General features: G+C 39.0%; 2 protein-coding genes across 6 annotated transcripts; one reads left to right on the forward strand and one right to left on the reverse strand.

Moving 5' to 3' along the window:
* Window positions 1-692: 692 nt before the first annotated feature.
* OXNAD1 (oxidoreductase NAD binding domain containing 1) lies at window positions 693-20234 on the reverse strand. 5 transcript variants are annotated; one of them, XM_032675538.1, is made up of 10 exons: window positions 20156-20234; window positions 17013-17067; window positions 14637-14799; window positions 14314-14377; window positions 10658-10764; window positions 7072-7213; window positions 4303-4339; window positions 4097-4194; window positions 1709-1817; window positions 693-1068 (listed from the first exon to the last, which is right to left on the reverse strand). In XM_032675538.1, exons 3-10 carry the CDS (start codon window positions 14765-14767, stop codon window positions 914-916), a joined length of 843 nt encoding a protein of 280 aa, XP_032531429.1. In that variant the 5' UTR covers window positions 14768-14799; window positions 17013-17067; window positions 20156-20234; the 3' UTR covers window positions 693-913. The 5 variants fall into 5 exon arrangements, with proteins under 5 accessions (XP_032531429.1, XP_032531419.1, XP_032531397.1 ...); XM_032675528.1 differs by having other exon boundaries at window positions 4097-4197; XM_032675506.1 differs by having other exon boundaries at window positions 4097-4339.
* DPH3 (diphthamide biosynthesis 3) lies at window positions 20193-22518 on the forward strand. The gene is made up of 3 exons (XM_032675551.1): window positions 20193-20362; window positions 20464-20538; window positions 20954-22518. Exons 1-3 carry the CDS (start codon window positions 20255-20257, stop codon window positions 21017-21019), a joined length of 249 nt encoding a protein of 82 aa, XP_032531442.1. The 5' UTR covers window positions 20193-20254; the 3' UTR covers window positions 21020-22518.
* Window positions 22519-23978: the final 1460 nt, after the last annotated feature.

Genomic DNA, 23978 nt, shown 5'->3' on the forward strand with positions numbered 1-23978 from the left:
TTTCTACAAGCTGGGCAAAGAAGCTTCATTCTGGAAGGGCTCAGGTGTCAGCCATGACACAGAGAGGTACACTCATGCCTTACAAGAGCAACCTTTCCAGAGACTCTTCTCCAAGCAGAACTAATACATCCTGGATTCCCCTAAAGCTCTGTGCTTTATGCAGCAGGATTGTGGAGATTTCCAATCTTGGCCGTTGCTGGCCAGTGCTGCTTTTGAGGATGCAGCACACAAAAGCACAATCTTGGATGGGCAACCTCGGCACTGGCACGGGATACAGGTTCAGGTGGGAAGCTGTACCGATGCCTACACTCAACACTTCTAACCCAGGGCTGAAGAGGATTACAAAAAAAAAATGTCTTTTACTGTCAACACAGCTGAACCACATAAAAGGTTGGTTTTTGCTTTTGACAAGAAATGGCGAGAAGGAAGTCACAACACCACAGTGTGTACTATAGAAATAGTACTGTGTTATGTAGAACTGGGGAGGGAAGGGTATTGACTCATTTGGAGCAGATTCAGAAGTTGTGGCCTCACTTATTTTTATAAATAACAGACCTGGCATTGCTGCATAACTAATTCTCTGCAATTGCTGAATCAGGCACTGAAAGTCTTTTAAAAGCTGACTAACAAAGGAAGTGTCTAAAGTGAAAATATGCTGCTACTCCTAAGAAGAAGCAAACTATGAAAACCCATAACAGTTAATGTCTTTAATACAAAATCACTTTCTTTCCCCAAAGCATCAGCACTGCATTACAGGTATATTACAGTTAAATTAAAAGGAACACTGTTACAATTGAGGACATCTTCATCTATGAAGTAAAATCTTCCAAATAATTCATAGTCCATTTCTGTACATTTTAGCTTATCAAAATGCACTGGAAAAAATAATATATTTTCTCTTCAGCAGGTGTCACTACCACCATTTCTCAAAGAAAACACGGTTTCCAGGAACACCAATGTTAGACAGTAGTTTGGATATGGATTCTATCATTGGAGGTGGACCACAGATGTACCATGAAGTATTGTTAGATACATGTTTTTCTAGATCCTTTTTGGATATTCTTCCCTCTAACAAAGAAAAAAAGTAGGAAATGAGAATAGATATATTAATCGTGAAGTCATTTCAAAAAGAATGTCTGGTTAAAGGTATTTCAAGCACTCCTTTCTTAAAAATGCCTGGCCTGCTTCAGAATAATAGGTATTGAGATTTGAGGCTTCAAAAGCCATTTGTTCTTTTGAGGATTTAGATCAGTACTTCTGCTTGGAATGCAGAGGGTGTTAGTCACTGAAGAGAACACAGCTTACATACAAGCAAAAATCCCACATTCATGAAAAAAATAGGTAAGTATCTCTAACACAAATACAGCAGAAATAGAAACATGCTGAAATATCTCTTACAAGCAGTCAGATTATCCTTCATCAATCCCACCTTAAGCAAAGTAAATAGGACAGTAAATACTTTGCTTAACAATTTCTGGAATAAAGTTTGAAGTGGGAAATACCAGTATAAAGTTTTGAATTAAAAGAGGAAAACAAAAACTGGAAAGGGAAAATTTTTCTGCAAAGCATAGTATGTTCAGTGAAATTATTTAGGTTTAACTCACATCTCTATTTGAACCTTTAAATGTAAAAATACTGAGTTATGCATAATAACTTCATCCTTTAGGATGTAATCAGACTTGGACTTTGATACCATCTGTACATTTACCTGTAACATGTGGCTGAAGTTCTTTACAGATCTGTGAACGCTGTTGGGTAACGTGGAAACAACATGTGATCTTTCCAGGAAACGTGTTCATCAAACCAAGAATATTTTTCTGTAATGTTAAACACACTTGCTTACACCACAGGCCATTAAATCAAAGCAGATGTATGCACACACTCCCAGAACACCAGTGATTATTACCAAGAACCAAGACTTTGCATTTCAGCACCGAGAACCTGATGGGCTTGATTCCACAGGGCTGACCTGCACACCTACACACACAATTCCCACACCTGGAATGTAAATTCCCTGCCAGCTATGTTAGAGCTTGTCTCCTTTTCTGAGATAGGTTGAAATCTGTAAGATTTGAACCTAAGAACCAGTTATGTAATTTCCCAGTTTCTTCCCCTTTTAAATTCTCACTATTTCCTCCTTCCACTTCCATAGGGGTTTTCCATTTAAAAAACCCCCTGCAGTATGTATTTACCATTTGTTAGGAACTTTTTGAGTCTTGTCTGCTTTATGTGGTAAGATTACGAGACCTTTTACTGTCTCACATCCTCCAAGTAAAACCAAATACAATATAATGGTAATGTTACTTTTTACCAGAGTAGAAAGTAGAAATGGTAATTTTCAGTTCCCTAAGTCACAGCTGTGATAAGTTACAGCCAAAAACCCAGCAGCTTCAATTCAAATCATAGTAAAAAAATAATGTGTCTGTCAGATGTTGTAGTTAATTCTGAAATTAAGATTTAGCTGTTGTCTAGATTCTGCACTATTTAAGATTTTCACTGCTGGAATGGACACTGGAAATTCTTAAAAATATTTTGAAATTCAAATAATGTCTACTCTGCAAATAGGTAAATTAGCTCATTTAGTTGTGTTTGCTTGCTAACTGGTTACTACACTAGAGAGTCTGCCATGGGTTGCTTAACAAAAAACCCTAGACAGATACTACTTTGTAGGCAAATCTGTTCCTGAATCCCTAAAAAGACAAGGAATGAAGAGCAACACAGACTGACACTGTTGGACACTAGTTCCACTAGTACCTCTACTGTTTACCTGCTGTCATTTGTAACTCTCACACTGTATTGCTTCTACCATTTGCACTAAGGGGATTTTCAGCAGCAGTGCCTCAGCCTGTGACATGAAGCACATCCAGAACAAGCATCACACCCAAGACATTGGTGTTCCCCTTTGCCCTTGTCAGCCTATACAGAGCTGGTCCTTCAGGGAACAGGTCCTCCAAACCATCAGTGACAATCCAGCAGTTCCTCCTGGAGAGTTTTACAGATGTTTCTTGCAACAGCATAAAGGCTCCTAGTGATTCTATTTCCTCACTCCTCTGCACAGAAGTAAACAATTTTGACAGACATGTTCTGGATTTGAGGGACACGTGAAGAATATTGTAAGCACTGTAAATATCATTGTGTTCTCTTCTGTCCCAGAAGCTTTAACACAAAAGCTCTGCTGTCACAGGAGGGCTGAAGTGAAACTCGAGAATGTTAGCACAGGCACTGAAAACACCTGTGCATGCTCAGAACACACTGGCACAGCAGCAGTTGGCCAAACGGAGGAGCAGATTATTCTGCTTCTAACAACAAACAAATGAGTTTTCGAAAAAAGCAAATATCTCCATATGGCAGAAGTACAGAAGAAAAACTAGTGATGGATCCTATACACAGTTTATTTTCACCTTTATCTTACAATCAAAAGCCTTCAATACTATGAAGAAACCTAAATCATTTTGGATGCTTCTTTACAGAAGCTGGGCTAATTTGACCCTAAAATGTTATCAGTGACCCGTAATGGCTGAGTGTGACAACTGATCTTTAACTGCTGAGTAAATGTTGATGAAGTGCTGCACAAGAAATTTTAAAAGCAGCTATAAATCCTTCATTCGTACAACATGTACTCAATAATAACTAATGCATTATCAATAAAGCTCCCCTGTTATTTTAGAAAGTGTTTCCTTTGGATATAATTGCTCTTTTCTAGTCTTTAAATTCAATACAATCCATACCGAGACTATGTGGTTTCAGTATTAGAACATTATGCATACTATTGGTGTGTATATATACATATAAATATATATACTCTTTATTATACCATGATGCTCTTATGAGACTATAGTAAAATGCAGGGCTACAGTAAAATTTAGGGGTAATTGACTTATCACCAAAGTCACTGAGACCAGGTGTATCTAGTAACAGCCTTAATTTGTACACTGGCCTAAGTAGTTAACAAAACACATGGGATTTGAGGCAGGAAGTGAGTTTTGTCTCCATTCGTACACTGTCTTACACAGAAGGACTCTCTGGAGTTTGGCAACCAATTCACTAGTAGCTGAATAGCTGAGACCTATTTTTTTTAAAAAAAATTTTTATTTACCTTAAATAAGAGTTCACTTGTATTTTTTGCACTGTAGTACAGCTTCACTGTTCCCAATTTGTGTCCATTTCCTTTACTCTCTTGGTATCCATGAAGATCTGCTATATGCAGCAGTATAGAAAACAATGGGTTAATTCCAACACCCCCTGCTATCAGCACTAGGTTTACTGGGGAGTCACCAGGCTGAGGATCAAAGAAGAAATCACCTCCCACTCGCAGAGCCACTTCTGAGTCAAGAGTACACTAGGACGGAAAAGAAGATATTTAATTTCAAAATGAAAAGCAAAATTGAAACCTTATTCTTCTCGCATTCCAGTCACAAGACTTGCTGGGCTGTCATTTTTTATTTTTATTGACCAGTGAGGGAAAACCAGAAAAAATTTAGAATATTCACAAAATTTCCAGCTATCTGAGGTAACCCAGTGTCTCTAGGGAACCAGTTCTACTTTCAAAAGCTTCAGTCTTATGGTAAGGCAGGATGGTGACTCCCCCTTTTCATCCCCACAGGACTTGAAAGAGGAACGATTCACACAGGAGTTTTCCAATGCAAGACGTGGTTGTGAAAACCTGAGGTCAATGTGAGATCACACTTCTACCCAAACCCAGCCTCATGTCAAGAAAATTCCCAAAAAATAGAAAACACCCAGAACTGAAGCAGTATCCACAAGAATATTTCTTACAGAATCACTTCTGCATTTGCAACTTCAGAGGCACAGAAGAAGAAAAATCAGGGGAAAACCTTCTCTCTTATTCTCCACTCGTACGTAAGATATTATCTCTTAGAGAAATTTGTCCAAGAATGTTTTTTTGTTACATGGAAAATGAAAGCTACAACAAAAAAATCCATTTGGGCCAATATCTTCTTGGTAAACCGGCACTGCATCCTGGTATGAAGGGTGAAACTGCAGTACAGAGAAGTCAGATGAGTTCTCCCACATCACTGCAAGCAGACAGAACAAGTAAGAGCAGAAAACACAACTCACTTCAGGCCATATACAGGTTTTCAAAAAAAACCCCGAAGAGGATAGGGAAACCAAGGAAAGTAGGAAAGGAAGATGGAAAAACAGGGAAAGCTACAAGAACTGCTAAAAAGTTAGCTTAGAAAATGAAAACACTTCCTCCAAAGAATCCTGGTATCAGGAAACAGTAAACTGAAACAAAAGGAATTCCATTAATGACAACTGCATAGACAGCAAAGGTCTAAACATGCAACAATTCCACCAGGACGAAGGAGGAGGCCTTTGGATTCAGGTATTGCACAGAACACACAAGTTCTTAAAGTAGTTAGCATGATCATTAAAAAAAAAAAAAAAATTTCTTGCCTTTCTTAATTATTGCATGAAGTATTGTCTCTGAATTATAGTGTAAGACAGCGTTCATTATCTGAAACCAATTTCTCTCTCCCTATTCATATACACTACCAGGCTTTCCCACCATGTTTTACTCTGGTTTAGAGATACATGAATCCACAAGTGTTCCAGATTCACATGGCAGAAATAGGACACAGAATATGGTACCCTTTGAGGAAATAAGCCTTTTCAGGGAGAAACAACCTCTGTCATCTAACCTGCCACCTTAACCAGATGTAGCTCCTCAAGATTGGACATGAGGAGATCTCTCATAATCAGCAGTGTCCCACATATTTCCACGCTTTGGCCATGACAGTGATAACAATAAGTCAGTACACAAGAAAAGACAGTAAAATTCTGGAGTAATATGATGAGAAAATGTTGTCCTTTATAAACACACCTGAGGTAGAGAAGTGAAGCGATCAATGCATTACATGGATATTTTTCTAAAAGGCTACATTTTCCTAAAGCTATAAAGTATACAGAGCTAAAATTTATGATTTATATACAGTAATATTAAGAAATAAATACCTCTAAAAACCCCCAAATACAGTAAGTAAATGAGTGCTAACTATTCCCATAACATCTACCCTGAGTTACCACCTTCCTTTAGAAGTAACTTCTAAACAATTAAGTACCAGAGCTTTTTCACCACATATACAACATTTTCAAATTCTAGGTTGCTATTTTTTTCTGCTTGTTTCCTAAGGAAAGGCATATGGTTTTGTTTAGCTAGAAGAGTCCATATATCCCCCGGAGGTTTCTCTACAGCAGGTTTGGCGTAGCTTACCCCTTGACTAAAGATTTATGCTCAAATTCTACCAGTAAACTCAGCAACAACAAACTAATTTATGACATCAGAAGTCCTAAAAGAGTCTTCAGAGATTGTGAAAAGAACAAAAGATGATAGGACAGATCACTGATGAAATATGTGATTCCTCTGACTGTAACTAAATGGGGTAAATGATGAACAAAAAACTGCAAGAGGCCAAGTGTCAGGCTTTGCTTTTAATATAGCAAAAAAATCAAGCCTTGAGTAATATGTCTATATTACAAAAATACTGCATATTTAGGAGAATATTATAGAAATCCTAAAGTATTCTGTTGTTTTATCATTTGAGAAAACCTGATCTAAATATCTCCCTTGTCTCCCCCTTAATAATCTATATTTATCTGTGATTTATCAATGATTTCCATTTTATATTTGTAGAAATGCTCAGGAATTATGGAACATTATCAGATTAGCTTTGTAAGGTGTAATACTGTTCTCAGGGACACAATTTAGAACAGAGAGTTTTCAACATTTTTAAGTTCATTAATTCCAAAGGAGTAAGAACCCTTATATGCACTAACTACAATATCACTGTTAGTCCACTGTAAGCACAAGTGGAATCAATAGGTTGCAATAACCATATTACCATATAAACATCCAATTTCAGTCTCTTACTGAACAATACGTTTTAAGATTTATGTTGTATTAAAAATGGTTGAACAAGTCAACATGAGTTTTGCAGTCAATAGCACAAAGTGGTCTAAAAACACACATAACCCCCTCCACATCCCAAAATCCCACAAACAAACAAACAAACAAACAAAGAGCCAAATCTCACAGTTAATGTAATTTACCTCAGTGTGAATCCAGTGAGCAGGAGGATGAACAGTGTGCTTTACTGCCAGCTCTAGTATTCCTTCTCGTTCTAAGAGGCCAGGGCTTGAACATATTGAGAATCCCCCAACTACAGATACTCCAGGAATAAAGAAATCAACCCTAAGAATAGACCAGAAACAGAATTTTAAAAAAGAAGCCAACAACCCCAAACATGGAAAACAACAGCCAAAACAATATGGCTGCTTTTGTTTCAATTATCCTTCCTTTACAACATCTTCATTTCCGTAACATAACTTTTCCAGAAAAGGAGTTAATCTTGCATAACGCCATTTCCTTAGAATTATTTTCATCTAGAAACAAGTCATCATGTTTTTTAAACTAGAAGGTTTTAAAACCAGACTGGTTTTAGCATTAGATGTCACATCTTACAACAGACTAGAATTCTACGTGTTTTAAATAAATTATTTGCGTATTACAACAAAAACACAATACGGTCTGATAGAATGGCTTAAATCCCACTCTTTTTGGTCCCTTTGATGGGCTCTTCAATTTTAAAACATAAGAAGATTGGGATTCTAATTTTAGGAAAATTACTCTAGATTAAACACTTTCTTTTCCTGGGAAGATGAAACAGTAGAACCAACAGTGTGTAAAAAATTTCTCATGGGAAAAGTCGGTTACTGGCAGCAGAACTGCAGCTCCCTCTGGTGGCAGATATCACTTCCTAGGTTAGGAAATTGAACTGGAATAAATTCCTGCTTTTTCAGGTTTTGTGTTTGTTTGGTTTTTTTTAAGTTAAAAGTGAACCACGCCTGGGTTTCTACACATTAGAAGGTAACATATGACTAAGCTTCTGTAACACTAGACACTAGACAATATGGAAGGTAAGCCATTACTACATATGAACTATAATTCATTCTCATAAAAGTAAGGCTTTGGTATTCCAAATAGTTAGCTATCAGAAAAAAATTAGAAGTTGTTTTATGATCCATCATTTGAACTCCTCTGTGTTCCATAAATCTTAAATACTTCTGCTTCCTACAGCACATAACAAAATCCCTGTATTTCAAAATAAACATAGTGTTTATAACTAATTCTTCTGCTCCCCTTAACAAACAACCACACTGCAATGCCAAGTACTATAGAATCGTTATTAAGTCAAGCCTGGGTTAGGCTGGCTCAGTATTTGTTAAATGAGGATGCAACAAGAAATACAGACTGGCTTCCACAGCACAGATATCTTCTTTAAACAGCAAAGCTGTATCCTTTAGGGAAGAGAGAAGCACTTTGAATAGTTCACAACTTTAAACAAAAAATATCTCCCCACACAGCTTCACTCTTCGAAGAACAACATCCTCTCTCTCGAAGAATGCACAAAGTGTGAAATATACAACAGTGATATAATTTTTAACTTTATGCTAATAAACTTGATGGTGTATAAACGTATCAGACTGCAAAAGAAAGGTTAACAACCAAAAACGTTGAGAAGGCTCAATTCACTGTCCTCAGCTTCTGCAGCCCCACTGCCCCATGGGGCCCAGCTTTCCTGGCAGTCAGGCTCCAAGAAATTAGAAAGGACAACTGTTATAATGCAGCATTTATCAGAGCAAAGAACATCTAACGATGCTACTGAAGCTCTTTACCTCCCTCTGGTGGAAAACAATCTTACTACTTACATTAACGAAAAAATAAGAATTTGTGCTGTAAAGTAACAATTTACATTCAAGTCAATCTGTGCCCACTGGGGAAACACACACACAAAACCAAACACTGCTGCAAAACCTCAATCGAACATAGTTTTTACCTTTCTAAAATACTAATGCAAATGTACATTTCTTTCCATATTGGTAGTTCTTTCCCAGTTACATAATTGTGAGATTGTAGGGCACAGTATACTGTATTATAGTGGACAAGTTCGTATTTCTGAAGGATAAGAGGGCTCCTTAAGAAATGCTACCTGTGACAGCTTAAGGGAAAAGAGTAGCTGAAGGGGAAAAAAGAAGGAAAACCCTTACATATAAACCCACAACAAGGAGAGGCAAAAAAGATGTAAACCAGAGATCTGAGAGTGGTTTTGCATTTCCCTCCTTTTAAAGGCTAACTAAGCCAAACCCTTAAGAAATGAACGATAATTACTGATTGCTGGAGGAGGAGATTAGAAACATTAAAACCACAAACACTTTGAAGAAGCAGCTTTGTAACATGCATATACCTCAATGCATGTTTTAGTAAATCAAAATGGGTGACAGCAACAAGTCTCTTCATCATTATTTGTAGTCAGATAAAGACCAGTATCTGCCAGCGTGCTTGCAAAACAAATTCACTTTTGCTTCTAAAAATCTCAATAATTAAAACACTTTCAGAAAATTTAAACATTTTAGTGACAATCTTTGGCTGTGACATCTTACTATAGCAAGTTAGCCTTTTTTGTTCAGGAAATTGTGGTCTGGTATTTCGTACTGCTCATCAAAAAATGCAACCACAGTTTATAGCTACGAGTACAGAAAAGTTGTTGTATACCTTACAATAGCATTAGAATACTTTCAAGGAAGAAGAAAATGAAGAAGAGTAATTATAATTAAAGCTTTCAGTTTTCAGCATGATAATTTCAAAAACATTTTTGAAGGGTAAATGCTCTTTCCAAGTACTGGCAAGCAAGAATTTAATATGAGTCACTGCACATGTGCAAAAACTGCAGCAAATTACTTCACAAACAAATTACTGCAATCAACATCTTGTGTTCTGGTTCTAAATTTAAAAGCCAGCATATTAACACTCCATGAGTAACATATGCTGTTAATACCCTAGCAGCTATACTTTGATTCCAGTAAAACCACTTTCAGATGGCCTAAGCCAATAAAAAGTTTAAAAACATTTAAATGTCCATTGCCAAAAGCAACTACTCATAGTTTTAAATTAATTTCTAAGAGGAAAAAAAAGTGACAGAGTGAGAGTAATTTTAACAAGGAAGGATGACAAACGTGAATATTCACTACTTCCTTGGAAAAAAAAAGAACACCTGTAAAATTGCTTAAACAAACAGCTAATTGTTTCAAAGGCTTAATAATTCAAGTTTTTTATTTTCAAATTTGCCTTTCTATATTATTAATCCGACCTAACTGGCTTAATTTTCAGAATTAAAGAAACTTCAAGGGAAAAAAATAAAACTTAGCAAGGAACTCTGATTTAATTATAAACCAAAACTAAGTAACTTGCAAAGTAGCAGTCTCAGCTCCACTGTAAAGGTAACTAGTAAAAAAAGACAGCAAAGACAGTTTGCAGAATAAAGTACATGGAACTTCAAAGTGCTCTTGAAGAAACAATGTAATACACATAAACCAGAGGAAAACATCAAAGCAATCAAACTGAACATTTAAAGAACATCCATTTCTGCCCTTTTATTAGTAATATTACATATTTTATAATGACTATTTAAAAATTATGGCAAATATCAGCTATTTGACAGGGCAACCAATAAGAAAACATGGTATTATATAAACTAACAATTTTTTTCCAAGGTTCAAGGATCAGAGAGGCCTTTTAACACTTTGCTGTAGTAGACTTCTCCTAGTAATTTCTCTCACAAATACTGAAAGATCTTACCATTGTCCTGCTTTGAACGTAAAATCCTTATTTGCAATAGCCAAACGAAGTCTTTTGACTGTCTCCGATTCATTGGTGATTCCACACACTTTTGCTTGTGTAATTACCTGACAAAAGGAAAATAAGCCATTGTGATAGGTAGATATCATTTGCAGCAGAAGTACTCAAGAAGTTGTGCATGAAATAATCTATCCCTTCCATGTTCTCTGCAGCATTTCATTACCTACAGCACTAATATTTTTTCACTGGCATAGAAAAACAGAAGTGGATTCCATCCCTGGAAGTGTTCAAGGCCAGGTTGGTTGGGGCCCTGAACAACCTCATCTAGTGAGTGGCATCCCTGCCTATGGCAGGAGGATTGGAATTTGCTGGTCTTTAAGGTTCCTTCAAATCCAAATAATTTTTTGATTCTATGATTCACTCACATAGTCATTGAATGGAGAAATATTTTTGTACTTACAGTCCATCATGTCTGTCACTTTTGTCAGATTTATTCTAAGATTATATACAAACTTACTTTCAGTTGAAAGCTTAACTATAAAGAGAAGTGATTGCTACTTATCCCTTTTCAGGTTCTTTACACATCTATACAAGACACACACTCCTGCATCTTCCAGCAGCAAAGTAAAAAGATTTCTGATATAAAGACTGACAAAGGACATTTGTTAAAGATCAGCTGCAACTGAAGTAAAAGGGAGAATTCTGGAGTTGTATCTAGTTTTATTTAAGTAATTAAATGCATTACTGAAACATATGTATTAGTGCATCAATGCAAGAAAACCAGTAAGCCTTGTGTTCCTGCATTTATACCTCCCCATTTGACCACATATTTTATTTATGAACACGGGTAACTACGACCCAAGGTTTTTATTGCTGGTTAACAGAGGAGTTTTTGCTTGGCAATCATGCGGGAGGGGATGTCAGAGCCATGGTTGATACCACTTTTAAATAGTTATTAAAAAAAAAAAAGATGAAAAATGAAATGCAGATTTTGCCACAGGGCCATTGAGGATGAGCACCCCACTTAAACTCTTTGATGACCATCAGTACAACATGGATTTTCATCCCTCCCTGCCCTTCCTTTTCAGGTATTTTTGAGTTATAATTATTAACCTTTTTCCTCCACAAAGAAAGCAATGCCCTAAATATTTTCTACACAGGGTGATACACAGATTTCACTCTTAAAAGACGCTGATGTCATTTACCACAGTAGGAAATACTCACAATACCATCACAGCTTTATCATTTCTCATTTGTGTAAGATCAAACAGATTAAAAAAAAAAATTAAATTTTAAGCAACTATGCTGTAATTTAAAACACATGGCAGGAAATTAATTTATTCATAAAGTAACATCTGAACATGTCCCCTGTCCCATTAAGCAGCAGGACATTTGCTAATTTAAAATGAAGTACCATAGATTTCTGTTCCACTTTGGCAGATAGTATTAAATGGGGAAGACAGTCAGTTTAAGTTAATGAGAGAAATGTCAGATACATGACTTAAATGGTTGTTCTGATTGAGAAACTTTAAATGCAGGAAACGGACATTAAGTTTAGATCTTCTTCATTCCCTTCTTTACTCCTCAGTACACTCCCTAACTCGTTATTTGGCTGAGAGAGCAGACAGAGCACTGGAAATTTAATTCTTAATCAGTATAAAGTTATTTCAAAAATTAAATTTGCATCAGAGTGATTAGTATTTTGGACTATCACAAGAGTATCCAACTGGCCCACAGCAGGCTGCAGCGAGAGGGAGAGGACACAGGACTCCAGATTTTGCAGCTGTATTTCAAGAAAGCATTAGGCACATTTTCTTATCCTGGTCCTTCACATTATCACTCTTCAACAGGCCATGTTCTGTAGCATTCACACTAATGCAACGCAGATTTATGATTCTTTCATCTTTTACAGGACTGAAATAGCCAAATAAGGCAATATTGACTGCGGGAAGCCAACTGCTGATTACATGGAATTTGAAACTAAGCCGAGGATTTAAAATAAACTGATTTTAAAGTGGTCAGAAATAAAGTAACAAAGAATAAATTAAGCATTAAAAAAAGAAACAGTATAATCCTCTGATATGCAGAGAATGTGGAGTAGCAAGAATTGAGCCTTGCTCTTTCAACTATCCCACATAGCTTTCTTCTCTTCCTCAGGCCTTACAGTTCCCTGCACCACCCCAGAGCTTCCAATACCTCATAAGGATCCATTTTCCACATATTATCTAGCTACCCACATTGAGCAGAAAAAGTAAGCAAGCCAAGCAATCAGAAATATCCAAGATAACTAAATCATTGTTGCAAAACTCAAAAATGCCATAATTTTTTTCACGTCAGAAGCAAACGAGAACGTGCATCTCTCTGTGCCTGTCTCTACGCTCATTTTCTTGGATAAACCGGATCCACCTGAGCAGCTGTACGTCCACAAGGATTGCTACACTGTACTCAAGTAAGAGCTGGCATTAGGCGTGAGTAGCTGAGGCACAGTTCTGAGACACATGGTTCCCAAAGCTGGCTCACTCCCTGACAGCTCTGGCAACAGGCAGAGCAAGGCTGCATTTGTCTCATCCATCTACAGCCCATGTCACAAGTGCTGAATCTTCTGGTTTGGGGGTGACCTACATATCCCCTCCACCTGGCTTCCTTTTGGGAAGAATTCACTTGGCCTGTGACTTATTCTCAACTAAAGTTAGGGAAAAACCTAGCAGGGAAGCACGTAATTATGTACACATACACACGCTGACATCTGTGTGGTGTGTTTGTCCTGCTGAGTGGCTCATGCAAGGCTGGCTCATCACAAATAGCTACTCAAGACTGAGAGAAGCTAATTAAACAATGGAGAAAAACTGGACAGCCTTTCCCAGCTCCTGAGCACTCCCATAAAGATGGGATTTTTCAGTCAAAAAAGTGCCTTAACTCCTGAAAGGGCTAAGAAAAATGCGGATTTTTTTCACTAGTTAAATATTTTTGAGAACTGAAGTAATATTTATTCTCCCAGTATTAAAAACTTCAAAACATCTACTTCAGCCTAGTACAGAAAGGAAATATCTGTATGAAGTACAAGAGTATGTTCACCTCTAAACATTACGAAAAAGAATGCTTACTGCTCAAAACTGAGATCCAGAATAAGCATTTCTGTATTTTGATGGAGAAAATGCTTTATTGCCCTTGTGTTTTTGAATTAAAATAGATACAAATGAAGATCCTTTTTACAACTGTCTATCAGCTCTCCTTTCAAAATGTCTATATTTTTTCTTACCTCCCGTGCTATAAAAGGACATTTTCCACATTTTTTAATCTCAAATCTGGATGAGAATTATAGAAATCCATAAAAATCTGAGAATTCTGTGTAGAGGTGATGGGTATCCATGTGCTTCGTTACTTGACCAGAATTCTATTAAATTTCTTGTCCAACATAAAATAAATAGCATCACATCATCGACAATTTTCATAACTCATTACATTTCACCCATTGAGTACAAAATATGCTAATTTTATAACAACATCAAATATGAAAAATTACGAGAAGAAGAAGTAAAACAGACTCCAGCAGTACGGAAAACGGAGCCTAAGAATCAAACGTGATTATCCAACACAATTACCTTCACAGCAAAAAAAAAAAAAATTACTTGCATCCTAAAGAACACAACACTAACCTCCTGGCGAAAATTATTTGCCGTCCTCTCTAGATGATCCATTTTCCTTTTTGATTTTATTGTGCTGCAACAAAAAGCAAACAAAGATAATTGTCATTTTGACAGCTGTGCTACTGTCCCTTACTGATACGAATTTCTATTAACATAACAATTTACCAGTGTAATCCAGACTACAGATGACATAAATCTAAATAAGAATTAAATATAAATATATAATTGGGAGTTAAATTAAGTATTTATAGGTCTGTAGTACTTTGTCAGCTTGATTTTGGCAGTGTTACCATGGCACTGTCTCAAAAGAAAAAAGAAAGTGGATAACCTACCCGTTCACTGTGCAGTAATAAAAAGCAGAGTGCCTCAACACTCCCAGTGCAGAATGAGAAGGAAAAATTCTGCTAGCACCTTTCAGTAACTGAGGAACAGTGTAACCCACATAAACAGTAGTATGAGCCATGACGACTGGGCACTTTTCAGAATCACAGGCTCCTGAAAAAAAATCATAAATATTTGTTAAATGAAACACTCAGTGCTTGAAATGGTTTGTTTTCACCTTTTATTTTCCTTCAAAACAAAAAGGCCAAAGGTCAGCTGGAGCTAAAACTAGCAACAGACATATAGGATAATGAGAGGGAATTTTAGAAGTATGAAAGTATCGTAAAGAAGTGAAAATGTGCATCAATTCAGTGAAGGGGTGTTATGACCTGCCCCTGAAGCCAGATAACTGACGCTCTTGTCAATAGATCCCTTGGGATGGATTAGAGTGAAACGACACTGAATGACCAGTGTTTATACACATATATAGGGCAGGTTTAAATAACTTGGTTGCAATGGAAAGTAGGTATGCAGCTGTTTTGGTTATTATCTATAGAAATACATCAGCATAAAAGTATCACTTAAGAAAGTATATAGGTGATACTTATATAAAGAGTGACACCTTCTAAGAGAGAAAACTTGACAGCTGCCTCTCAAATCAGTGTAGTTGAGCCAGTTATGCCCCATCAGAAGTGATGAAAATCTTCAGGCTTACATGTGAATGTTATGATATCTCCCCCGGGGGGGGGGAAGGATTTTTACACCTGAGCCAGTTTTGTAAGGGACGAAATTGGCATGATAAAAAGCATTATCATGCCTCCACAGGATCTGCTTCTTATCAGCCTTTCCCCTTACTTGGCTCAAAACTCAGCCTGTTGTTAAACAAAAGTTGGTTTGTCATGGTCATCCTCCAGGGTGGATACTAATCCCTTCTGCACCTGGCCTGTTCTTATGCAGATCAGAGGTTTCACGATCCCTAAACCTCTCCTCCTCCTCTTCTGCTGAGGGGTGCAAACTTTGGCCTAACCAAAGCACTGTTTTTGAAAATGGCCGATTGTTTGTCATTAACATTTCAGTCTCTCACAAGGGGAAGATGAGCTTATCATAGATGATATAGAAAAGGCTGAAGTGCACAACACTTCTTTTGCCCCAGTCTTCACAGGCAAAGCTTGCTTTTACACCGACCTCGGCTTGTACCAGTGGTGTTTGGGAAGGATAGGGATAAGCAGGAGTAGGGCCAGCAACTGCTGAAAGAAGCTGGATGTATTCAGATGCACAGAGCCAGATGGTTTACACTCAAGGTTGCTAAGAGACACAGCTGACATGCATGTCAGGCAACTGTGTATTATCTATGAAAAACATTTACCACACAAAGTCTACAAACAGACTAGAAACAGACTAGAAACGGACTAACACATGGTCATTTTTAAGAGAGGCAAGAAGGAGTGCTTATGTCCAGTCGGCACCATCTCAGTCTCTGGAAAAATGCTTAGAGCTTGTCCTGTTAGCTCTGTGCAAGCTAAGAAAGTATCAGGAATATTGGACACAGATTTACCAACGGTAAATTATGTTTGATAAATCTGAACAGCTACCATGATGAAATAAATGTCTGGTCATGCAACCATGGGGACAGGACAGAACACATCTTGATTGACCTGTGGCTCCTGACACCACCTCCCATGGCATGTTAGTAAGCCGAGGCCAGATGGACTGTTGGAGTGTTTGAAAACTGTCTGGGCAGACAGAATTGATGGCTTCAAGTTGCTTCAGTTGTTGGCTAACAACAGTAATAAGAGTACCCTGGGGTTGTTACTGGGGGCTGACACAGGCCAATAAATCTATCAATAACTTGGATGATGATACAGCAGGTGTCCCTGTCCATGGCAGAGGGGTTGGTCTTTGAGGTCCCTTCCAGGCCATTCTATGATCAGCAAACTTGTGGATGATGCTGTGTTAGAGGGATGGTTGACATCCTGAATAGTAGAGCTTCACTTCAAAATGGCACTGAGAAACTGAAGGACTGGAAAGCAGAAACCTTTTTAACTTAAATACTTACAAAAGTCTTACAAAAGACTTACCTGGGACTGGCTTAATCCAGTGTTAACAACTGTCCTGCTCCAAGCAGATCTGACTGGATGACCCTCAGAAGTGCCTTCCAGCCAACATATCTTTGATTTTAAATGTTCAAACAATATTTGAAAGAAGATCAAACACTGACTGTGCATTCCCTTTCTATTGGTATAGAAAGGGTTCTGGTTGGACAATTTCATAAACTTTAATTAAGCCTGTTTGTTCACAGGTTTATTTAAAAGCACATTAATTCCTCACACTTCCATGTACCCTATATAACACATCTCTACATAGTTAAGCAAGTGGAGGACACTTACATGCACTACAGTGGAAACATGGTGTGAAGATTCAAAACTGGGCACTCAAACGGAGCTGTGACACTGAAAGATAAACTGACATGGTCAACACTCAAAGTAAGGCAGAACTACATTTCATTTACAACATGCCAATCAGAGAGCCAAGAGATATTTCTCATACCTTGTAGGCCTTTGTTTTTCCTAAAATGGATTAGCATAATTCTCTATCGTATTATCATCACCCATCAAATTGTATTATTTCCGTGATGCAGTCCATTGCTTCTTTAAAGCATTAATATTTTATTTCCATTAAAATCTCTTCTTCTGCATTCTTTTAAGGCATGTAATTTATTTTCAAAATGTTTTTCATTTTGAATCCTTTGAAATGGCAACAATCCAGCCTGTTCAGTTAATCAGGCCTATACTCTCTAGGCTTTCACTAACAACTATATTGGCTGGTCACTTAGTAATTTGTCCTGTTTGTAATCTTGTACAAATGGAGGCAGAGCTTCCTTTAATTAGGCCGCTCAGAAATGGAATGCATTTCTCAAAAGTCACTACTCAAAATGCCCACTTTCAAGCATAAGAAATACTTCCTGCAGTTTTTAACTGTCCATAATTTTTAATAGCTTTTCATCATTTAATTCCACAGCAGCTTGCACCTTTTAAAAATGGAATTATTTAAAAGTCATCTACCACCAGTAAACAAAATTACTTAAAAATTTTTTTCACCCCATTACAGAGGACTTAAGGTGTACTTAAGTGTTTAAACAAAACACTTTAGCGCTTTCTACATGCAAATGTGTAGAAGCTATTGATAACAAAAGTATTAACAATCTTAAAATATTTTAGCACAACAAAGTACACATCTAATGAAGAGTCCAGTTTCTCTACCTTGGCATGCTGTATGTAAAGCCAGAGTGCTGAAAAATCATTATGTTTCTCAAATTCATGAGGTCGGTTTAGGATTTGGAGTCTTTCAGACAGCATATCCATATACAACTCTGCTTTTTTTTAGGCTTCTTGGTTTTTGATTCATGTTTTCATGCTTTTCACTCTATCACATTAACTAATTCAATGTAAACATGAAGGATGTTTGAAAGTGGACACTCTTATGTAAGCTGTTTATGCCAACGACTGTGACTTTAATTAAATCACCACAACATCCAAATGAAACACATATAGTCTGACACTTTGCTTCAGAGGCCTAGGACTGAGAATAAAGATTTATTTTTTTTTAATCAACTCACGACTTTCAAAACCCTTTCTGCAATTAATTGCTAATAAATGCAGCAACATCTGCTGGTCAAAGAAGTGGCACAACTTTTAATTCCAATCAGAGATTCTTGACTGTTTATTTTATGTACTTGGTTTAATTCTGTTGCTGAGGTGGACAGTCATTTAAATGAGCCATCCTCATTCTCCTCCTTTTCATTGTTACCACTTTAGGAAGCAAATATGTTCAGTTCTACAAATGAAAACGTAAAAAATCAACCAACCCAAAGTTCAGTATCAACACATAATACTGAAAACAAAATAAATGGCAGCCTAATTTTATAGTCACAGCTGAAGGATCCTATTCATACAGACTACTTTAAGACTGAGACTCTATCATAAATAAGAAATGACTCTTGAACAGTAGTTCAAGATCCTTGTTCCATTTACATTGTCATCAATCACTCTCCAATCACAAAGATGAGAATGAAGTCAGTTGTCATTTTTACTCTGTAACTAATAAATTCCAACATGTCTTTTAATGAGCCCTGATTCTCCTCTATCATGGACAAGTGTGAATCACACCTTTACACAACGTGAACAGCTTCTGCCCCATCTGTCACCCCTGTGGCTTTCTCGACCCAAGCAGCTCTTTGGCAATTCCCTGCCCTCCATGGAGTGCACTGCTTCAGTCTCCCAAGCTCCTGTTAGGTGGGTTGTTCTCCCTTTATTCCCTTCTTACCCTAGCTGGTACAGGAATAGCCACTCCAAATACCCCCTTACTTCACAAAATCACTGAGTGGGTGAGGTTGGAAGGGACCAGAGTGGGTCATCTGATCAAACCTCCCTGCTCAAGCAGGGTCATCCTAGAGCACATGGCACAGGATTGTGTCCAGATGGTTCTTGAACATCTCCAATGAGGGAGACCCCACAATCTCTCTGGGCAATCTGTTCCAGTGTTCAGTCACCTGCACAGTAAAGAAGTTCTTCCTCATGTTCAGCTGAAACTTCTTGTGCATCAGCTTCTGCCCTTTGCCTCATGTCCTAGTGGCTGGCACCACTGAAAGGAACCTGGCTCCATCCTCTTGATACCCCCTCTTTAGATATTTTATATGCGTTTTTACACTTCCTTTGCTCCACTGAGAGAAACAAGTGCTGCTTTTATGACTGTTATATGACTCCTTCTTCTCCTCACTTATAATCAATTAATCATTCATTCTCCTTCTCCTCTGACCCACTGGCCCTGGGTTAGTTAGTATTGCTTCAGATCTACGACCACATCTCTTCTTTCTTTCAATCCTACATTAATATCCGAAGGGAGAATTACTTTCAGCTCACCCATACCACACTGAAGAGCAAATTACTATGTAAGTTAATGCAAGAGAGTGTTGAGGGGGCATCAAGGGTACTTAAGCAAGCAGGATAAGGAAATCTTTTACCAGAAACTATCTCTCGGTAAGAGGTACAAACAGTACCTCCTGCAAAAGTCACCAGCGAAAGTAATGTTCTTCCCCTTTTCCCCGGACTGAGGAGCGCACGGTGAGCGCAGGGGGCGCTGGGCAGCCTGTGCCCGGCTGAGGCTGGGCGGCACTGAGGCGGCCAAGGGGCGGGGGAAGGACAAGGACACGAGGCAGAGCAGGACAAGGGGCAGGGGAAGCACAGGGACACGGAGAAGGACAAGGTCGCGGCAGTCCTCGTCCGTCCCCCCGCAGCCGCTCGGGATCGCCAAGTAGGAGGTCAGGGCTGGAGACGGCAGCGCCATTGGCCGCAGGGGGCGACCCGGCCACCGCTTCCGACCGGCGTGCGGGGCTCCCGCCAGAGCAGAGAGCGAGCCGGGGGTACTCGAGTGCGCTGAGCCTCCGGCTCTCCCTCGCCCCTCCACCCCCTCCCCAGCCGATCCCTCCCTGAGATCCCGAGGAACCCCCGACTCCGCTGCCCACCGCCCCTACCGGCGCCGCATCACATGACGGGAGGCTCCGCCCGCGTGCCCCGTCAGGCACCGCCTCTTCCCTTCCGCCCCGTCCCGGCTCCCGCCGCTTCCCTCCGCCATGTCGGTGTTCCACGACGAGGTGGAGATCGAGGACTTCGAGTACGACGAGGAGACCGAGACCTACAGCTACCCGTGCCCCTGCGGGGACCGGTTCCTTATCACTCGGGTGAGGGGCGGCCGGGCAGGGGCGGGGAGGAGGGCAGCGCCCTACTGCCCATCGGCCGGGCAGGCGGCGGGGCCGTGACCGCTTTCCCGGGGCTTTTGCAGGAGGACCTGGAGAACGGGGAGGACGTGGCCACCTGTCCCAGCTGCTCCCTGATCTTGCGCGTCATTTACGACCAGGTGGGTGCGGGCAGGGCCGCAGGGCGCGGCTCCAGCCGGGTCCCTCCGAGTCCCGGTTCGTCGCCATAAACGGGAAACGCAGAAGCGGCGTTTAAAAATCGCTGATCTAGGACTAGATCTTCTACACGAGCTCTTGTTTTTCTGGTCTCCTGCTGCCTTGTTTGGGCTTTAAAACTCACGTGGCTGGGTGGGCGTGGAGAGGGACAAAACGATCTCAGTGAGGCGAAGAGCTGCCTGTGGCTGACTCCAACAGCCTTGTCGGCAGCCTGGCAGCTTACGGCGTTCAGGTTTTGGGGGACAGATTCATCCAAGTTAAAATCACTGAGTTTTTCAGCCTGGGTATCTGGTCTTTTTTTGCCAGAGAGGAGATCCAGAAATAATGTAAATCAACTAAAACCCTGCTTGCTGTCTTTAGGAGCAGTTCATGCGTGATGAAGTCGTTGCGGAACCTTTGCCAAACAAGGAGTTGGTTAAGTGCTGATAAATCCATCATGGACTGTTGCTGCTTTAGAGTGAGAAAGTATGGGGATGGCGACTTTGGAAAGAGACGAGGTCCTCCTCCTGGAAGTACTTTCTGCTGTGGGATACAAGTGCAATAAGTGTCCGTCTTCTTAACGTGAATAAGAATTTGCTGGGACATCAAACACATGAATGGGTTTTGTTCCAAAAGGTTATACATTTAAAAAATATATATAAGTTGCTATGTGTGTTCCAGAAGACTTGAGGGTTCTGATCCTAATTTACAGCAAGTCAATATACAGAAGAGGAGTGCAGAGTTTGTGAAATCGTAACATTTAGTCTAGCAGTGGCTTCTTAGCCTGTGGAGATAGACAGGCTTGATGTGGGTGAAATGGCTTAAATGCCAGCCAAGGTGCTGGGGGACAAAATTTAGGAGTCCGTAGGACATGATGCCATACAGAATTGACATGGTGCAGCATCTCCCAGGATTTGGGCTCATGTACTTCCAGCCCATACTGAATATGGAGAGAAAATAAGAGACCCAGAGCCAGTGTTTACTCAGTGTTGGTAAATTGTCTTTTATTACTGCAGGCATGAGGAAAGTGTAGTTGTCTTTATATCTGCAGTGGGGGCAACACGTGAATTTGGGCAGATCTGTTTCTTAAATTACTTCTAAAGTTGCTTTGAAACATCTTTGGTAGCTGTTACCAAATGGCTCTGACATAGTAGTGATGCCCTTTTGTGGGTGTTGTGTGAAATGAAACAAAAGGAGTCAAACCTTTCACTCCTGCACAGCTAGTAATGTGCAAGATTGTAATTTACTCCTGTTTTCTCAACAGCTTTGTGATTGACTGTTGCAGCAGATATAAAATGGGCTGCAGCTCTTTGTGCCATTTGTAGTACATTTGCTGAATTTCTCAGCCTTCTTCTGTTAGGTTCTGTCACCTCCTGGGTAAGAGATGCACACATTTCACTTAAGAAGACATTTTTTAGGGTAGAAAAGAGTTGGGAGAACATACTCCACATGGAGTCCAAGACTACTTCTTGTGTTACAAGCCACTGCACTTGAATTTATGGTCACTTAAAATTATGGTCATTCCTGTGTTTTAGTAGGATTTGACATCTATGAAGTTAAATTTGAGGAAAAATACTTGTGAAGCATTTATATAGTTAGTTTGCTCTAGGCACTAAAGATCAGCAGGTGTTACTGGATCCTTGCATTTAGCTATTTTTGTTCTTACAACATTCTGTGAATGTTGAAGATAAACATTTTAATTACTTAAAAAAAAAGGAAAAAAGAAAAAAAAGAAAAACTATACCTTTCAGTTGGAAGTTTTGAATGCAATAAGCACAACCCAGAGTGTTTCCATGCCTAAACCAGGAGGTGGCACTCATGTTACTTTGATAGCTGTGCTTTAAAGAAACAAAACCAAATAGATGTGGTACTTTGGTTAGCTCTATCTTATCAAATATTTATTTTGACTATTTAAATAAAGATGTTTAAGACTCCACCAGTGGTTATAATGGGCTATTGCTTATTCTGTTTCTGCACCAGCCACGATGATTTCCACAGGTCTTGAGTTGCTGCTGCTGCTCTGGTAATGACACTGGGATTTCTTCAGATTAGTTAATAAAAATTGTTTCAGTCTATCAGTAGATGCTGTAGAGCAAACTTACAGAAACCCTACTTAAGCCTCTGTTCAAATTTCTACTGCATAAATATCTTCAGGATTTTTCCACAAGTATTCTACATAAAGTAGAACCGTCTTGAGTTCAAAAAGTGTTTGGACAATGCCCTCAGGCACATGGTGTGATTCTTGGGGTGTCCTGTGCAGGGCCAGGAGTGGACTCGATGATCCTGATGGGTCCCTTCCAATTCAGAGCGTTCTATGATTCTGTGTCTGAAAGGAAGTAGAACAACTTTCAAATGCAAGACCAGGGAATGTAATACATCAAAATAAATGGCCAAGTGTAGCTTCTCTAAAGGTGTGTAGATTTTGCAGAAATCATTGACCAGATTTCATTTTATATTGAAGGTCAGACCCTGTTAAAAAGACCTATGAAACTTTTGTAGAGAATTATTTGTACTCCATATGGTTAAATTCCTACATGGTTGTAAAAAGTTTATCAATTGAATTTCCCACTCATCTAAAATACTGGTAATTGCTTTTTTGACAGTAATTTTAGCAAAATTAATTAGTTCATTAAATCAGTTGGGACTGGTTTAAGTTTGGGCTTAAGGTTTCTTACTAGGTGTGAATAGGATCCAAGTTGCAGAATGCAATTTATAGGCACATTAAAATTACTTGATGACATAGTGTATATATCAAAGATTTAACAAAGTATGCATTATGGTTGCTTTTCTGGAGGTTTTTTTACAGCAAAACAACAGTAAGGTGATGTGGCTGTTAAAAAAGGATGTGGCCACATTTGCCCACATAAATTGCTTTCAACTCTGTCTCATTACAGTGTCTTGGAGGTCTCAAGGCAGTAGTTGCTGTCCCCCCAAAAAAGGAGGCAAAACAGGAATGGGTGTCATGTATCTCTCTTTTTGTTGTCCTTTTTGAATCTGAAAGAGATGTTTAAAAACTTGAGCTGTTTTGTTGCTTTCCTTTCTGCTGTGCAGAGAGGAGCTCTGGAGCATGAGTTCATTCTTCATGAGAGCTCAGTGATACTAAAGCCAAAGAACTGCCCACTTCTGTCTTTTGTTAACTTGTAAGAAGCTTTTGACTCCAGTGATTGCAGTCATCTTTTAAAATATTCTTTCATACTGTATAATTCCAGAACACCAGTCAGGGCAGTGTGAGTAACCCGTCAGAAATGTCCCTTGTCAGGAATTCGGTCACAAGGTTTCCTCACAGCACCACGGGCTCTGGCCTCTCATGCATTACTTGTGTATTACATGATCTTTGAAACCAGTGGCTCACTTTTCTTCTGAAAAGGCAATTGTGTAGGACACAAAAGTCTTTTGTTTGCTGTTT

Source organism: Chiroxiphia lanceolata, chromosome 1, assembly GCF_009829145.1.
Source record: "Chiroxiphia lanceolata isolate bChiLan1 chromosome 1, bChiLan1.pri, whole genome shotgun sequence".
Classification (NCBI taxonomy): Eukaryota; Metazoa; Chordata; class Aves; order Passeriformes; family Pipridae; genus Chiroxiphia; species Chiroxiphia lanceolata.